Source organism: Puccinia triticina, chromosome 13A, assembly GCF_026914185.1.
Source record: "Puccinia triticina chromosome 13A, complete sequence".
Classification (NCBI taxonomy): domain Eukaryota; kingdom Fungi; phylum Basidiomycota; class Pucciniomycetes; order Pucciniales; family Pucciniaceae; genus Puccinia; species Puccinia triticina.
In genome coordinates this window covers 1,378,543-1,392,880 of record NC_070570.1, presented here as the reverse complement: position 1 = coordinate 1,392,880, position 14,338 = coordinate 1,378,543, and the positions used below count along the sequence as shown (strand labels likewise).

At 44.5% G+C, this 14,338-nt stretch overlaps 1 protein-coding gene across 1 annotated transcript; it reads left to right on the top strand.

Annotated features, from left to right (window-relative positions):
- Positions 1-9,100: 9,100 nt before the first annotated feature.
- On the top strand, positions 9,101-10,020 carry PtA15_13A133 (uncharacterized protein; the record flags this gene model as incomplete). Its single annotated transcript, XM_053162300.1, has 3 exons — positions 9,101-9,127; positions 9,201-9,419; positions 9,511-10,020. The coding sequence occupies 3 exons, from the start codon at positions 9,101-9,103 to the stop codon at positions 10,018-10,020; spliced, it is 756 nt and encodes a 251-aa protein (XP_053026289.1).
- Between the last annotated feature and the right edge of the window lie 4,318 nt (positions 10,021-14,338).

Here is a 14,338-nt window from a genome sequence, read left to right as displayed (position 1 = left end):
AACAATCCGCCACCATTCGCAGCTAGCCGTAGCGCCACACGCCAACTATCAACCAATGATAGCCACGCCGACTCCGGAGCCTACGGGCTTACAGTACCGAGTACCAACGCAGGAGTTCCAGGGTCCTACCCCTTCCAACCGTCAGGAACTTCCACAACCGCGTCCAGAAGGTCAGATTTACCACGGCCCTCAAATGCCGCAGCAACCACCGCCGCCGCCGCCGCCGCAAGCGCTCCAAGTGAGGCCAATACCAGCTTCTATACCGCGAGAGGTGGTTCAATTGTTCCGCCCCAGCCCTCATTATCAACCTGGCGGGGTCAATCCACCCCATTATCCTCACACGCAGCAAGGATACGCAGACCACAACCCCCCTCATCCTCAAGACAATTGGAGAGGATCAGGGAGGAACTGGAGACGCCCCCAGGACGACACTCAGAGAGTACTAGAGATAGGAGAATACCTGATGAGAGCCACACGAGGAGTGAGGAGAATCTATGGACGCGGGAGAGCCAGAGGGAGAGGCCCTTACTAGATGAATCTTTACCCAAAAGTTCCTTAAGTAGTGATTCACCACTAGGCCTCAGTTTAGATATTGATAATCTCTCTGATCCTTCAAATAGAGAATTTTTTCTCAATAACCTTAACTCTGAAATGTCTAGAAATGGTCCCTTGTTCCTAGAAGAAAAATTACAAGTCTTGTTCTCTAAATTTCTCTCTGAATTATCTGGTACTGTTGAAACCATTCCTGGTACTCTTCTTGAATCTTGTGTCAGCAATTTTAAAGATGTCCTGAATCATTCAATTCTTGATCTGTTTAAAGATGAATTCATTCCCTTTTTGCTTGATCAAATCCTGAATAACATAGGTGAAAGTGCCAGAGAGAAGTCCACAGTGAATAACAATGTGTTAGAACAACTGAAGAAACACATAGATGATAAGTTTGAGACAGTTCAAGATTTGATTCTGGTAAATGAATCACAATGTCATTCTAACATGGATACAATTGGCCAAAATCTGAAAGATTTTGAAGAGAAAGTGAGCAACAATCTTACTTCCATTGGTAATCAGATCAATGACCTTCATGCCAATGAGCACAACAGATTTGAACAATCTAAGAGAAGATTCAGTGACATATCTTCTGTAGTAAACACTGTGAGCTCAAAGCTGGATTCCGTGTTAATACCAGATGACAGAGACCAACCCCCTCATCTCTTATACAATAATCCCTTCCAGAATGTCCACCATGAGCAACAACAGGAACACAGACCTCCTCCTCCTGTTCCTACTCCTGAACCCCAGAGACCACCAAGAGATAACTTTCCTAAGCCTGCTAGCAATACTCCTGAGGCTAAGACCCAAGAGGAATTCCCCTACATTGATCATGGAGCAATAGACTTTGAAATGAGGAAGGAACTGTGGAAAGGTATCCCCAAAAATGGAGACTGGGAGAAATTCTCTGGAGAATTACCTTACAATCATGAGCTTTGGATTAAAAACACTGATATCCTGGTCAGAGACTACTTGATGCTGGATAACATGATAATCAGTAGATTAACAATCTTGTTAACTGACACTGCAAGGAATTGGTACCTAGGCATCAGAGACCAGTATGGAAACAAATCTTGGGCTTGGTGGAAGAATGCCATCAGAAACAAGTTTGGCACTGAGAACTGGAAATGGAAAATGCAACAAGAGTTTGAGAATGATCACTTTGCCTATGATGGGAGGAAAATCCATAAATGGTTTGGTAATCAGAGAGAAAGACTGAAAGCTTATCAACCTGAACTCAGTCAGTACCTTATTTGTGAGAAAATCTTAAAGCAATGCCCTCCAAACCTTGAGCATGCTATTAAAAGCAGATACAAAAGAGATGCCACTGAAATGAGTTTTGAGGATATGGTTATAATTGCTGAAGAGGTCATAGACAGAGTCATGAAAAGGAACAAGCCTGTGACAAACAATTATAACACTCCAAACAGATCCCACTGGAGAAGCAATCCTGCCCCTGAGAAAACTGATAAGCCAACTGACTCCTCTGCCAAAAAGAATCCTGTCTCTGCCCCTGAGAAAGAAAAACTTATATGCCATTTCTGTAAACAAACTGGTCACTTCTCCAGGGAATGCCCTAAGAAGAAGAACAGGATCAATAATGTAGGAATGGATGATGATGATGATCCCAAGAGTGACAATGGAGAAGATCAAGGTGAACCACACAAGTCTGAATCAGAACTAGATGAAGAAGAAGAGAATCATAGAACCAATCATATGATTCTTGCCATGAACAATGGGAATGGTGCCAATTATGACCCCTTGGTTGATTTTGATTTTGGAACACATGCTGTAGAGTGTGAGATAAACCAAGACTTCTCCATTGCTGAAATTCAAGCTGAAACTCATCAACCCCAGACATGGGACAAATCCTGCCAGTCTTCCCACATAGAGGATGCTAGACTGATGAAATGTAAACCTGATAGAGGAAAAGCTCATCTTACTGGAAAAGCAAATCTTACCACTGTCCTTATTGAATCCAGAGAACAATCATGTCTTCTTGATAGTGGAGCTTCTTGCTCAATCATCAGCAACAAATTGCTAGACTCTATATTACCAGAATGGGAAAACAAGCTCATGCCAATTAACCATGCAAAATTTCACAGCTGTAGTGACCAATTACAACCAATGGGCATAATAGAAACAGCTTTGATTTTTCCTCACACTAAAGGCTCTATCAGAATTCTAGCAGAATTTGTAGTCATGAAAAATGCAAGAATTGACTATCTTATCCTTGGAAATGATTACATGTCTCTTTATGGCTTTGACATCACAAACAGCAAAGAGAGATTCTTTACCATTGGAAATGAGAACAAGAGGAAGAAATTCAGTTTTAAGTCTCATCATCTGGAGAAAATGAGCCCTTCCAATGAAATTTCTGCTGTAAAGAAGTCCAATCCTCAACTGCAGAAATTTATTACAGAAGAACTCTGTGAAGCCAAGTTCAGTGATAAGTTGACTATTGAGCAAAAGGAGAAGCTGTTTGAAGTCCTCCACAATAACAACCTTGCCTTCTCCAATACCAACCAGCCCCTTGGTGCCATTAAAGGTCATGAAGTTCATATCAAATTGACAACTGAGAGACCCTATCCTCCTCTCCTCAGAAGACCTCCTTATCCTGCCAGCCCCAAAAGCAGAGAAGCTCTTGAACAACACATTGAGGAACTAGTAAACCTGAATGTTCTAAGGAAAGTTGGTCATAATGAAGTAGTTGAGATCACTACTCCTGTAATCATTGCCTGGCACAATGGAAAGTCCAGAATGGTAGGAGACTTCAGAGCTTTGAATTCATACACTGCTTCAGACAGGTATCCCATTCCCAAGATCAGTGAGACTCTGAACAACCTGGCCAAAGCTAAGTATCTGACTAGCATGGATGTACTCAAAGGTTTCCACCAGAATGTCATTGCAGAAGATTCCAGACATCTACTGAGGATTATTATGCACAAAGGAATCTATGAGTACCTTAGAATGCCCTTTGGGATCAAGAATGCCCCCTCTCATTTCCAGAGAATGATGGACATTGAATTCAGAAAGGAAATTGATGAGAAGTGGGTCATTATCTACATTGATGATATCATCATTATGTCCAACACTTGGGAGGAACACCTCAATAGGATAGACAGAATCCTGAAAGTTGTCATTAACATGAACATGAAAATCTCCTTGAAGAAGTGTAACTTTGGATTTGATCAGATCAAAGCTCTAGGCCATCTTGTGTCTGGTATTGCCATAGGAATAGACCAGAATAAAGTAGCTGCTGTCCTCCAAAAACCTGTGCCTAGTAGTAGGAAAGAAATGCAATCATTTCTTGGTTTTGCTGGGTACTACAGACAACACATTGAGAAGTTTGCAGAGATAGCCAAACCTCTGACTGAGCTGACAAGGATTGATGTCATATATGAGATGACTCATCATAGAATAGTAGCCTACAACTTGTTAAAAGAGAAACTGACCACAGCTCCATTGCTATTGTTTCCTGACTGGGCCCATCCTTTCACACTATATGTAGACGCTAGTATGACCGGTCTAGGTGCTGCTTTACATCAAGTCCAAGTCATTGATGGAGTGAGAAAAGAAGGACCCATTGTTTTCATATCCAGACAACTGAAGGACAGTGAAACAAGATATGGTGCTAGTCAACTTGAATGCTTATGTCTGGTTTGGGCCCTGGAAAAACTCCATTACTACTTGGATGGCAGTGTATTTCATGTTGTAACAGACTGCACAGCTTTGAGATCACTATTGAACATGAAGACTCCCAACAGACATATGCTCAGGTGGCAGATTGCTATTCAAGAATACAGAGGCAATATGACCATAATCCACAGAGATGGGAATATTCACAAGAATGCTGATGGACTGAGCAGATGGGCTTTGCCAAATGATCCCAGTAACCCTGCTTATGACCCAGAAGACAAGGATGATGATAGATTCCCCATCATGGGCATACATGTCTCTACTTTCAAGAATGAGTTCTTTGACTCAGTGAGAGAAGGCTACAAGCAAGACAAGAACACTACCATATTGTCTGAACTTTTGTTGAAAGATGCTAAAGATGCCCAGTTAAAAAATTCCTTACAAGATCCTTGGAGAAAGCTATATGATGAAGGAAGATTCTCCATATTTGATGGCCTCATCTACTTCAGAGAGAAACACAACTCTGTCCTAGTCCTAGCTGACAAAGAAAGTATCAACACCATCTTGCATGAATGCCATGACAGTGTCTACTCTGGTCATCTTTCTGAAGATAGGACTTTAGAAAAAGTAGCTGATACTGCTTGGTGGGCTAACTGGAAACAAGACACTGGTGAATACTGCTCCTCCTGTGATAGATGCCAGAAAGCAAATAAAGCCACAGGCAAAAGATTTGGACTGCTTATGAAAATTGAGGAACCTTCAAAACCATGGGATGTTATTAACATGGATTGGGTAACTTCCTTGTCCCCTGGAGGAGCTGCTAGTTTCAATGCTTGTCTGGTAATAGTGGACAGATACTCTAAGACCCCTATATTTGTACCCTGCTTCAAGGATGACTCTGCCATGGACACTGCCATACTGTTTTGGAACAGAGTAATGCCTAGGACTGGAATCCCCAGAATCATCATCTCTGATAGAGACCCTAAGTTCACATCTGAATTCTGGACTGGTTTGCATAGTATGCTAGGAACAAAACTCTCCTTCTCCACTGCTTACCACCCCCAGACTGATGGATTAGCTGAAAGGATGATTGAAACACTTGAAGATATGATCAGAAGATTTTGTGCATATGGTCTAGAATTCAAAGACAATGATGGTTACACTCATGATTGGGTTTCACTTCTACCAATCCTTGAGCTAGCATATTGCACCAGCATACATTCAACCACTGGAAAACCCCCTGCCATCCTAGAAAAAGGCTGGATCCCAAACCTTCCCAGGAATTTCTTGAAGCAAGACTCTGTAGACATTCATCCTACTGCTCTTGCCTATGGAAAGATCTTTGAGAAAGCCAGAAAACATGCTGAGCACTGCATAACAGAAGCTACATCTTACAACAAAGAGAGATGGGACAAGAGTCACAAAGAACCATCTTTTAAAGTTGGTGATAAAGTCCTAATATCCACAGCAAACTTCAACAACCTGTCTGGCCCTAAGAAGATGAGAGACTCCTTCACAGGACCATTCCTTGTGAAAGCTTTACATGGGAAAAATGCTGTAGAAGTGATACTGACTGAAGAGTTTAGCAGGAAACATCCCACATTTCCTGTCAGCTTGGTGAAACCATACAAAGACCCCAATCCAGACAAGTTCCCCTTGAGACAGAAAGTCAAAGTTGTCATCCCCCCCATGGATAAGACCCCTCAGAGTAAAGTCATACAAAAGATTCTCAGAGACAAGAGATTGAGAGTGGAAAACAGAGATGTTATGATGTACTTAGCTAGATACAAAGGTATGAGTGCTGATCATGATGAATGGCTCCTTGAGAAAGACATCCCAGACTCTGCTATCCTTCTCAGGAAATTCAGAAGCGAGAAGAGGTCTAACCCTGTGGTTTAATTTCTTACAGAAATCCAACCCTTTTGGTGGTAGGGAATGTCAGCCTTAGAGTCATCACAGCTGACCTAAAAGCTGCCTGTTCTACCTTTGTTACATATAAATTACTTTATATCTTTTTCATCTTAAGAGATAACCTTGTTTTGACTTCAGATTCTGTTTCCTCATGCAATTTTGACCCTAGTTACAACTTATCAATTCATTGTAACTATACTCCTTCCCTGAGTTACTGAGTTGTGGCGCGCTTGCGCAGTTGTGACGTGTCAGCACTACCTGGCGCGCCAAACCACATGTACATATGTAAATTACATAAGCAAACTGTGAAAATTTTCGTAGTCAGAATCCCCCTTGCCTGAGGCGGATCCACAGACTTCAGCACACCAGAACCACCACCCAGATAACCCCAGGATCACCACAAAAGAGCCTACTCTACTCCCAGTATACCTACCGTCACAGGCGCCTAGGATATTGACAGTAAGTAACCTCTTTCACTGAACCTTGATTATCTCAGAGGTACAACTCTGTGTCTTGTTTAATCTGCCTTTTCTTCTTGCTTTGCTTCCTCCTTGATCACAGGGCTGTCCCTTCTATTCTACTGGCCTTTGCCTCTATCTTGATCACAGGGCTGTCCCTTATAATCACTTGGCCTTTGCCTCAAAATCTAGGTTGCAGGGCTGTCCCTCAGGTTTCCCATTAAGAACCTTGACTGTTCAGAGAGAAGTCTAAAAAACTGTGGCTGGATTAAACTTATCTAATCCAGATACCCTCCTGAGAGGAAGCTGTAGCACTTCTAGCACAGATTAGCAGCACTCTTCTGAAGAGTAGCATTGCCAGTGGACGTGCATTCCCACTAGAATAACCTAGTACTTCTCTTCTATCTTATCCTGCTTGGTTTCTTTCTCTCTCTTTCTCTTTTTCTCTTACAGTTGTATTTTCTTTATCCCAAGAAATCAAACTGTTGTCCCCCATTTCTTGTGTCCTGCTGTCACTATAGAGACTCAGGCTCACATTATTCTCAGCTTTGGAACATCCTTGGCTCAGCCTATTCTCAGTTTTGGACCAGTATTGGCTCAGCTTTTGAAAATTCTTGGCCCAGCTGGTGTTAATCTTTGGAACAGTATTTTCCCAGCTGATCCTCAGCTCTGCAAAAGCCTTTTCCAAGATGATGCTCAGCTTTGGACCATTGTTAGATGAGCTGATGCTCAGATTTAGAATATTCTTGGTCCAGCTGACACTTGGCTTTGTATCAGGCTCGGAATAGCCAATGCCCAGCTGTGGCCCAGGCCCAGTAAATGCCTACTGCTCAGCTTTTGATGAGAATCAGCTGTTCCTGGGAAAAATTTAGGATCAGCTGACTGTGCCACATTGAGTGCTCTGGTGCCTTCCTGCAAGCTCTACAAGTGCTGGTGGAGCAGACTTGGAGCAGTACTGGAGCAGCTCCGGCGCAGAAACCAAAGCTGCATCATGTCACTTCAACTTGCCATCAAGTGACTATAATTTTCCCCAGGTGATATGTCATGAAAACATACAACCTTATTTGCATGGGCTGTCAAACGCTTCCCTGCAAAAAAAGTGCATATGGCAGTATGTCACATCTGTATGTTTTCAACTTTGAGGACCCTAAATGAAAAAAATTGTGCTTGCTCTTTCATCTGCATGGTAGGTAGAAATGTAATAGTACAGGTGCTCCTTTCATGTAATGCCTAAAGAACAGTGTGTCATATCCCACATCCATAGCTCATTCAGCATGTGTTTCAGAGTTATGTGGCATTGGGTTCATTATTGGACAATTCTTGTTGCACTGCCACTGAAACTCCTGTTTGAAGTGATTTCAAGCAACAATTACACCAGATGAAAAATAAATTGTGATCATGTGGGGATGTAGCAGGTAGGAATCAGTCACAATATTAAGGTATTACAGATGCCAATAGGAATCCCTGTGATTACTGCATTTATGATGTGGCCAATACAGAAATAACCTACGGCCTGCTGGGAAACTTCTATAACAAAATTCAGTTGCTGTACAAGATGTTGAGTTGTCTGTTAGTCTGCTACCATGATGTATCACCACAGTATGGAGGGCTGTTGGATTGACCCATGAGCACTACCAACCAACCACCCAGCTGGCAGCCACAAGCGTCTGTAGCCTAGTTGGTAAAGGCAGCACTCTAGTATGTGTCTCAGCATAGCTGAGGTCGTGAGTTCGAATCTCACCAGACACATCTTCATTTTACAGTCTCTACACAAGAGACTTGAAGGCCCTGAGCCACATGACCTAGGCTGAAGGTGCCAGGCAAGTTTGTGTTCTGCTTCCAAAATGAGCTACACACAAAATTACAAAACTTCCTGTACTTCCTGTCAAGTTCTTGGAATCAGAATTATCATGTCAAGCAAGACCAATGACATCCCCAAAAGATTGGTAAAACAATATACCCAGGCAAAACAAGTTCAATCAGATTTGTAAAGATAGGAGCCACATTGCAACCAAACATCCATTTATGTAAGCACCTTTTAATGGTTTGATAATCAATTATGATGGAATATGATGAAGTGAGGTGTAAATTTAATGTGAAACATCACTTTGCTGCGGCAAAACATATTGAAACATGTCAAGATGTCACTCAATACAACTTATCAATCTTGCTCATAACCACACTGCAACAGGAGGGCCCCCCACGCAAGCTGCCAATATGTCACTGCAATCCAGGAAAAGGATGTGTCAGAGTGCATTTCATGTCTCATTTGCTATGAAAATCCCCTTTTTGCAGGAAGAAAACCTGCATTGAATTTCCCAATTTTGTCTATAAATAGGGGGCTTGGAGGGAGCACCCTTCATTCCCTCACACCAACCCTGCAAAGCAGTCTTTGAGTTTTTGAATAGCTATATACAAGAGGTAAATAATTCTGTTGCATATTGATCAAATGTGATCATATAGACGTAGATTCAATAGAACAGAGCTCATATACTCCGGTTTGTTTTGGCTGCCCATCCAGGATAACTGTCATAAAATTCACAATGGTTAACTTACTGAGATTTTTTATAGTTAAGCTTCACTTTTTCTGTCGTAAATAACCAGCCAAAAGAGTATGGCTAAATGTTGAATAATTCTGTTCAGCTCCAAGCAATTGGTTCAGTGGCTGGCATACCTGTAGGAAGAGACACTTCGCCTGCTGCCACAGCAGTCCTTGCTGCTGAAGCGGATCATGGCAGTGGTGCTTTGGAGGCTCACTCCGCTGAGCATGCCTTAGATCCAATCCCAAGCCATCACCACCTACCAGCTGAAAATCAAATGGCTGTTAGGGAATCCCCTCGTTTCCCAGAAGGAGACAGCAAAGTGAGTTCCCATCGAAACCAGAGCCGACGCAATAGACTTTTTCATGGGCACTGATGATGACGAATGTTTTTCCCATTTTCTTTATGGATAGGGCGACAAAGAGCACATAGTTGACAGCGATGAAGAAGGGAGCACTTCCGAGATGGACGCGTCTGCAAACGGGAAGGAGCACGCGGCAGAAGCGGAGGGCGAAAGGGAAGAGCGAGCGGGCCTAGTGGCCCTGGGTCAGCCTGGAAAGGATGCCGCGCTGGGCGCCCGTCGGGGCGTGCTTCCGCGGCTTTTGCGCTGGGAGAATCTCCGGCCGATGGCGATGACGGCGGCCAAGGCGGCGGGGATTTTTTACCTGACCAAAGTGGGCGCAGAAGCGGCCCATCTGGCTGGAGAGAATTGGGCGGACTTGCGTTTCTTGACATGGGATGAAATGGTGCAAATCAAGGATTCTGTGGCCTTGCTAGGCACTGCCCTCGGCGCCTTTGTTGTCACGTACCCGTGTGAATTCGCTCCTGAAGTCTGTCGACAAATCGCCATGCTCATCTGTGGTGACTCTACTTCTCACCATTGCTATTACACAACATTGCCAAGATCAGCTTGGACCGGGTGACTTCCTGCATCAATCTTCTTCTAGCTGCTCCACTGTTTCAAAATGACTGTTCCAACATGCGTGGAAAACTTCATTCCTGATATGCCCAGTGTCTTTTTTCTCTACTTCCTTTTTGATCAATCAGTTCTTTTTTGTCCTCCACCTGGCTAGAAATTTTTGGGACAGATCCCACATAGTGACCATTATTTTCACACCTCTTCGACCAGCATGATTAAACATCCAAAATCCAAAAAGAAATACTACTTCTTCTTGATCTCCATGTGTTTGAAACCGGGCACGCTCATGGGACAGTGGAGTGACTGGTCAGACGGTTGGTCTGCTTTAGTCCACGATGCCACCCCAATGACTGTCTGCGCCAAAACTTAAAGCTGCTGGGCCTTTTAAAGAGGTGCTTTAGTGCCCACCCTGCACAACAAAATCTGATTGGTTGTTTGTTTGAGGACAAAAGCAAACCACTTCCATCCGATCGCTTGTGAAGACCCTGCTGTCTTCACCTTATCCGGTACAGTATTTCCGGCCATCCTATGGCTTCTCTTCTGCCCGCTCCGGGGCTCTCACTCTTATTCCGCCGTTCTCGGCAATTCTTGTTGTATCCACGAACCGGTCTTAGCCAAGACCGGTATCTCTCTCGATCATCTAGGTTGTATCTGCTTACTCTATTCGGCGCTCTCGCCTCTTATATATCTCGAGCTTGTATATTAGTCATATAGTTACGACCGGACTTCTACAAGTCCGGTCATCCATCTTGTCCTTATCCAACTCTTTCCCTTCATCTTGTACCGTCCCAACCAATGGGACATATCCTTTTCCTCTCGTGCTACTCGACCGCCTCACTATGCTACCTTGTAGACTCCTCGCCTATAAAAGGCGGCCTTGTGCCCAGCAATACAACCCCAACTTGGTTCTCTCGCACATCTCCGCTCTTCAGAAACCTGCGAGACTTCACAGAAATATTTCTGTGAGTTTTTATCTTCTCCTTTACTCCACTCCAGTAAGACTGAAGACTGACTCACTAATATTGTAAGCTTCCGACGAGGGGAGCTTCACTGAGCGAAGAGGGACACAGTGGGTCAGGGGCAAAGGGCAAGGAAGGATCCTTGTAGAGATTCTGGAACCACTGTGTAATTTGTATTTCAAAGAAACTAGCTCAGAGGAAGGTCAGTCCTTCCTTACTACATACAATTGAGAGGAGAAGAGAAAGAGCAGAGGGAGGGAAGAAGAGAACAATGGGAGAGAAGGAGAGGGGAACGCTTACCTAGCTCAGAGGAAGGTCAGTCCTTCCTTACTGAGCTAGGTGGATGCGGGGCAATGGGATCTAAGTAGGCGGTTGGATCCCTGTCTGTGACACTCTTGTGATAGATTCGGTGAGCTTGCGGGCCAAGGGCTCACATCCTCCTCTCCTATAAAATCTGGCGTTAGCGGAGGGAGTTGGTTGTTGGGCAGGGAAGGGTTTCTGATGGTGCTTGAGGCGGGGTCGGCTTCCTGAGATGTGTCAGCCGGTTGGGCGGCGGAGATCAGCGGTTTTACTTTTGACACGTGGAAGACAGGGTGCCGTCGGTCTTCTGGCGGTAAGTCCAATGTCACGTTTTGACCGTGATTGGACACGTCGATTATCCTGTACAGCCCTTCAAATCGCGGTTTTAGCCTGTCGCTTCCCGCTTGGTGTCGGCCGCGCTAATCTGCGGAGTCTAGTAGTGCTTCTTTTCCTACAGTCAATGCTGGTCTGTCCTTGTGTTTCCGGTTGTGGTGGGTTGCCTGTCTGATGCGGTTGACCCACAATGCGTCTCGCGCGTCCGCCCAGGTGCTTTCTTGTAGTTGGAGCCACGTGTCTACGGAGGGAACAGGGTCGGTCGTCGCGACCGCTGACGGGAAAAGGCGGGGTTCACGTCCAAATACCAGTTCAAAGGGGCTCTTTCCTGTAGATGCATTAGTCGCTGAGTTGATGGTGAATTTGACTGCTGGGATCGCCTCCAGCCATTTGTTGTGCTTTTTCAGTGTCGTAGATTGCAGAATCTGTCCCACAGTTTTATTTGTTTGTTCGCTGCGCCCATCCGCCCGCGGGTGGAAAGCGGACGTCATATGGAAATTGATCCGCATGCGTTGCATGAGACACTTCCAGAATTTAGATGTCCAGGTTTTATCGCGGTCACTGATGATTGAGCGTGGAGGACCAAAGGTTGCAACCTAGCCGGTGAAAAATCTTGAAGCTGTCTTGTCTGCTGAGTCTGTTTGAAGACATGGAATGACCTTTGTGAAACCTGACAATCGGCATGTACACGTCAGGATCATGTCGTGGTGATTTGATGATTTCAGAGGTCCTACAAAGTCAATCACAATATTATAAGAATGTAGGCAACTAAGATAGATTGCAATGTCAGAATAAATCTTGAGACTATATACAATGGTGTATTTGCTGAGAGTGAAGAGTTTATTCACCTAAGAGCAGGCGAGCTATGCCGTGCCTCTGAGTATAAAGAGAAAGAAAGAAAGAACTTGAAAAGAGAATTTCAATGGGAGAGATGTAGATGGAAAGGGATCGGCAAATGAGCGCGAGTGAAGTGTTGACTGATTAATATGCAAGATGTGTTATCTAAATGATTTTGAGTCAAGTGATCAACCCGAGGGGAGGAGATTTTACCTCTTGGGCTCTGCACGCTTGTTTGTCTTGAATCAATGATTCTTGTTCAGCGTTGTGCTCCTGTTACGGCTAAGGCTACACAGAATTTAAGTTAGCTTCCTATCATACAAGGATTGTTGATTGTCTAAGGAGCTTACTTGCTTGTCAATTGACTAATACGAGCTGATAGAGTGGGCTGGTGATTGGAGATTCTGATTGGACAATGTCGCTGTTAGCTGAGCTATCTGTCCTCTTGGATCTACTGTTTAAGTACTCACGGGCTCGAAGGTCTTGGAACCACGTTTGCTCTGGTGTTGCTGGCTATGGCCTGCGCCCTCGGGGTGTTGTTTCTCGTCTTGTCTGCTGTAGCTGACAATGTGACGACCCGAGGTCAGCGACTGCATCTGTGGCTTGTTTGGGCTTGTTGCCTGGGAGGATGAAACTTGTGTGCTTACATTGTTTTGCATCACACTCTGTTTCTCCCTTGCACCGTTTGGCGGGCTGTACATCATCGGATGCATTCTGACAAATATCTGCTAGTGGAACTCAAGGGACCATTGGGGTTAGCATCTTCCTAGTCGGCGCGGTTGTTGGTGCCTTAATCTGTTGGAAAACCAGGCAGGAGGTAGTGAATTCCGTCACGTCCTTAGCTAACCGTGGCCAGAAGAAATCCATCCTTAACTCATCCAGCGTTTTTTGATAAACCAGATGGCCCAGGCGCTTGTGTGTCTCTTTGATTAGGTCCTGCTTGAGCGTCCCACTGGACGGGATAACAAGACGGCCGTCGATGAAGATAAGACCGTCAATTTCAGTGCACTTGTCTTGTAGTGGCAGTGCATCCCAAGTGTTTACGCAGAACTGGTCTTTGTTTTAACCATCCAGAATTTTCTTGCGAAGCTCTTCAGAAAGGGTCAATCCTACTTCTGTCAGTGCAGCCACTCTTGCCACGTCCTCTTTTGTCGGATGGATGTTGTCCTCCTGGTGTTTTCTTGACAGTGCGTCTGCCACGCCATTATCTTCTCCTTTGATATACTCAAAGTTGAGATTGAATTCCACTAATAGTTCTGTCCACCAAGCCTGCTGTTGGCTCAGGTTTTGTTGCTGTAAGAGGTGTGTGAGTAAGTGATGATCGCTCATGACGTTCACTTTCATGCCAAGAAGAAGCATATTCCACTTCTGAAGGGTGTGGACAACCGCAAGCAGTTCCTGTTTGTGGACCAGGTAGTTCCTTTCAGCCAGAGTCATTTGTTGGGACTCATAAGCTATTGGGGAAGATCGCTTCTACTTGGCTCCTTGGAACAACGCCGTGCCTAGTCCAGAACCGCTGGCGTCCGTAAACAGCCACATTGGATCGTCAGACTTGAAGTCAACATTTTTTAGTGCTGGCAAGTTGGTCATGATTTTCTTGATATTCTCGAACACTTTCTCCTCTGCTTCGCCCCAGTGGAAGGATTTCTTGTCGATTTTCAAGCTCGTCAGGGGTGTAAGAGTACCTACGTACTTTTGTAGGCCCCATATAAATTTTTTCATCCATTGTACGGTACCTAGGAACCGTTTTACGCCCTTAGCAGATCAAGATGATGGCCAGTTTTGAATTCCTTCCACTTTGCTGTTGTCTGGTCGAATGCCGTCTGCCAAGATGTAGTGGCCAAGGAACTTGATTTCCTTCCGAAACAATTTGGTCTTTTTGGCGCTGCAGTA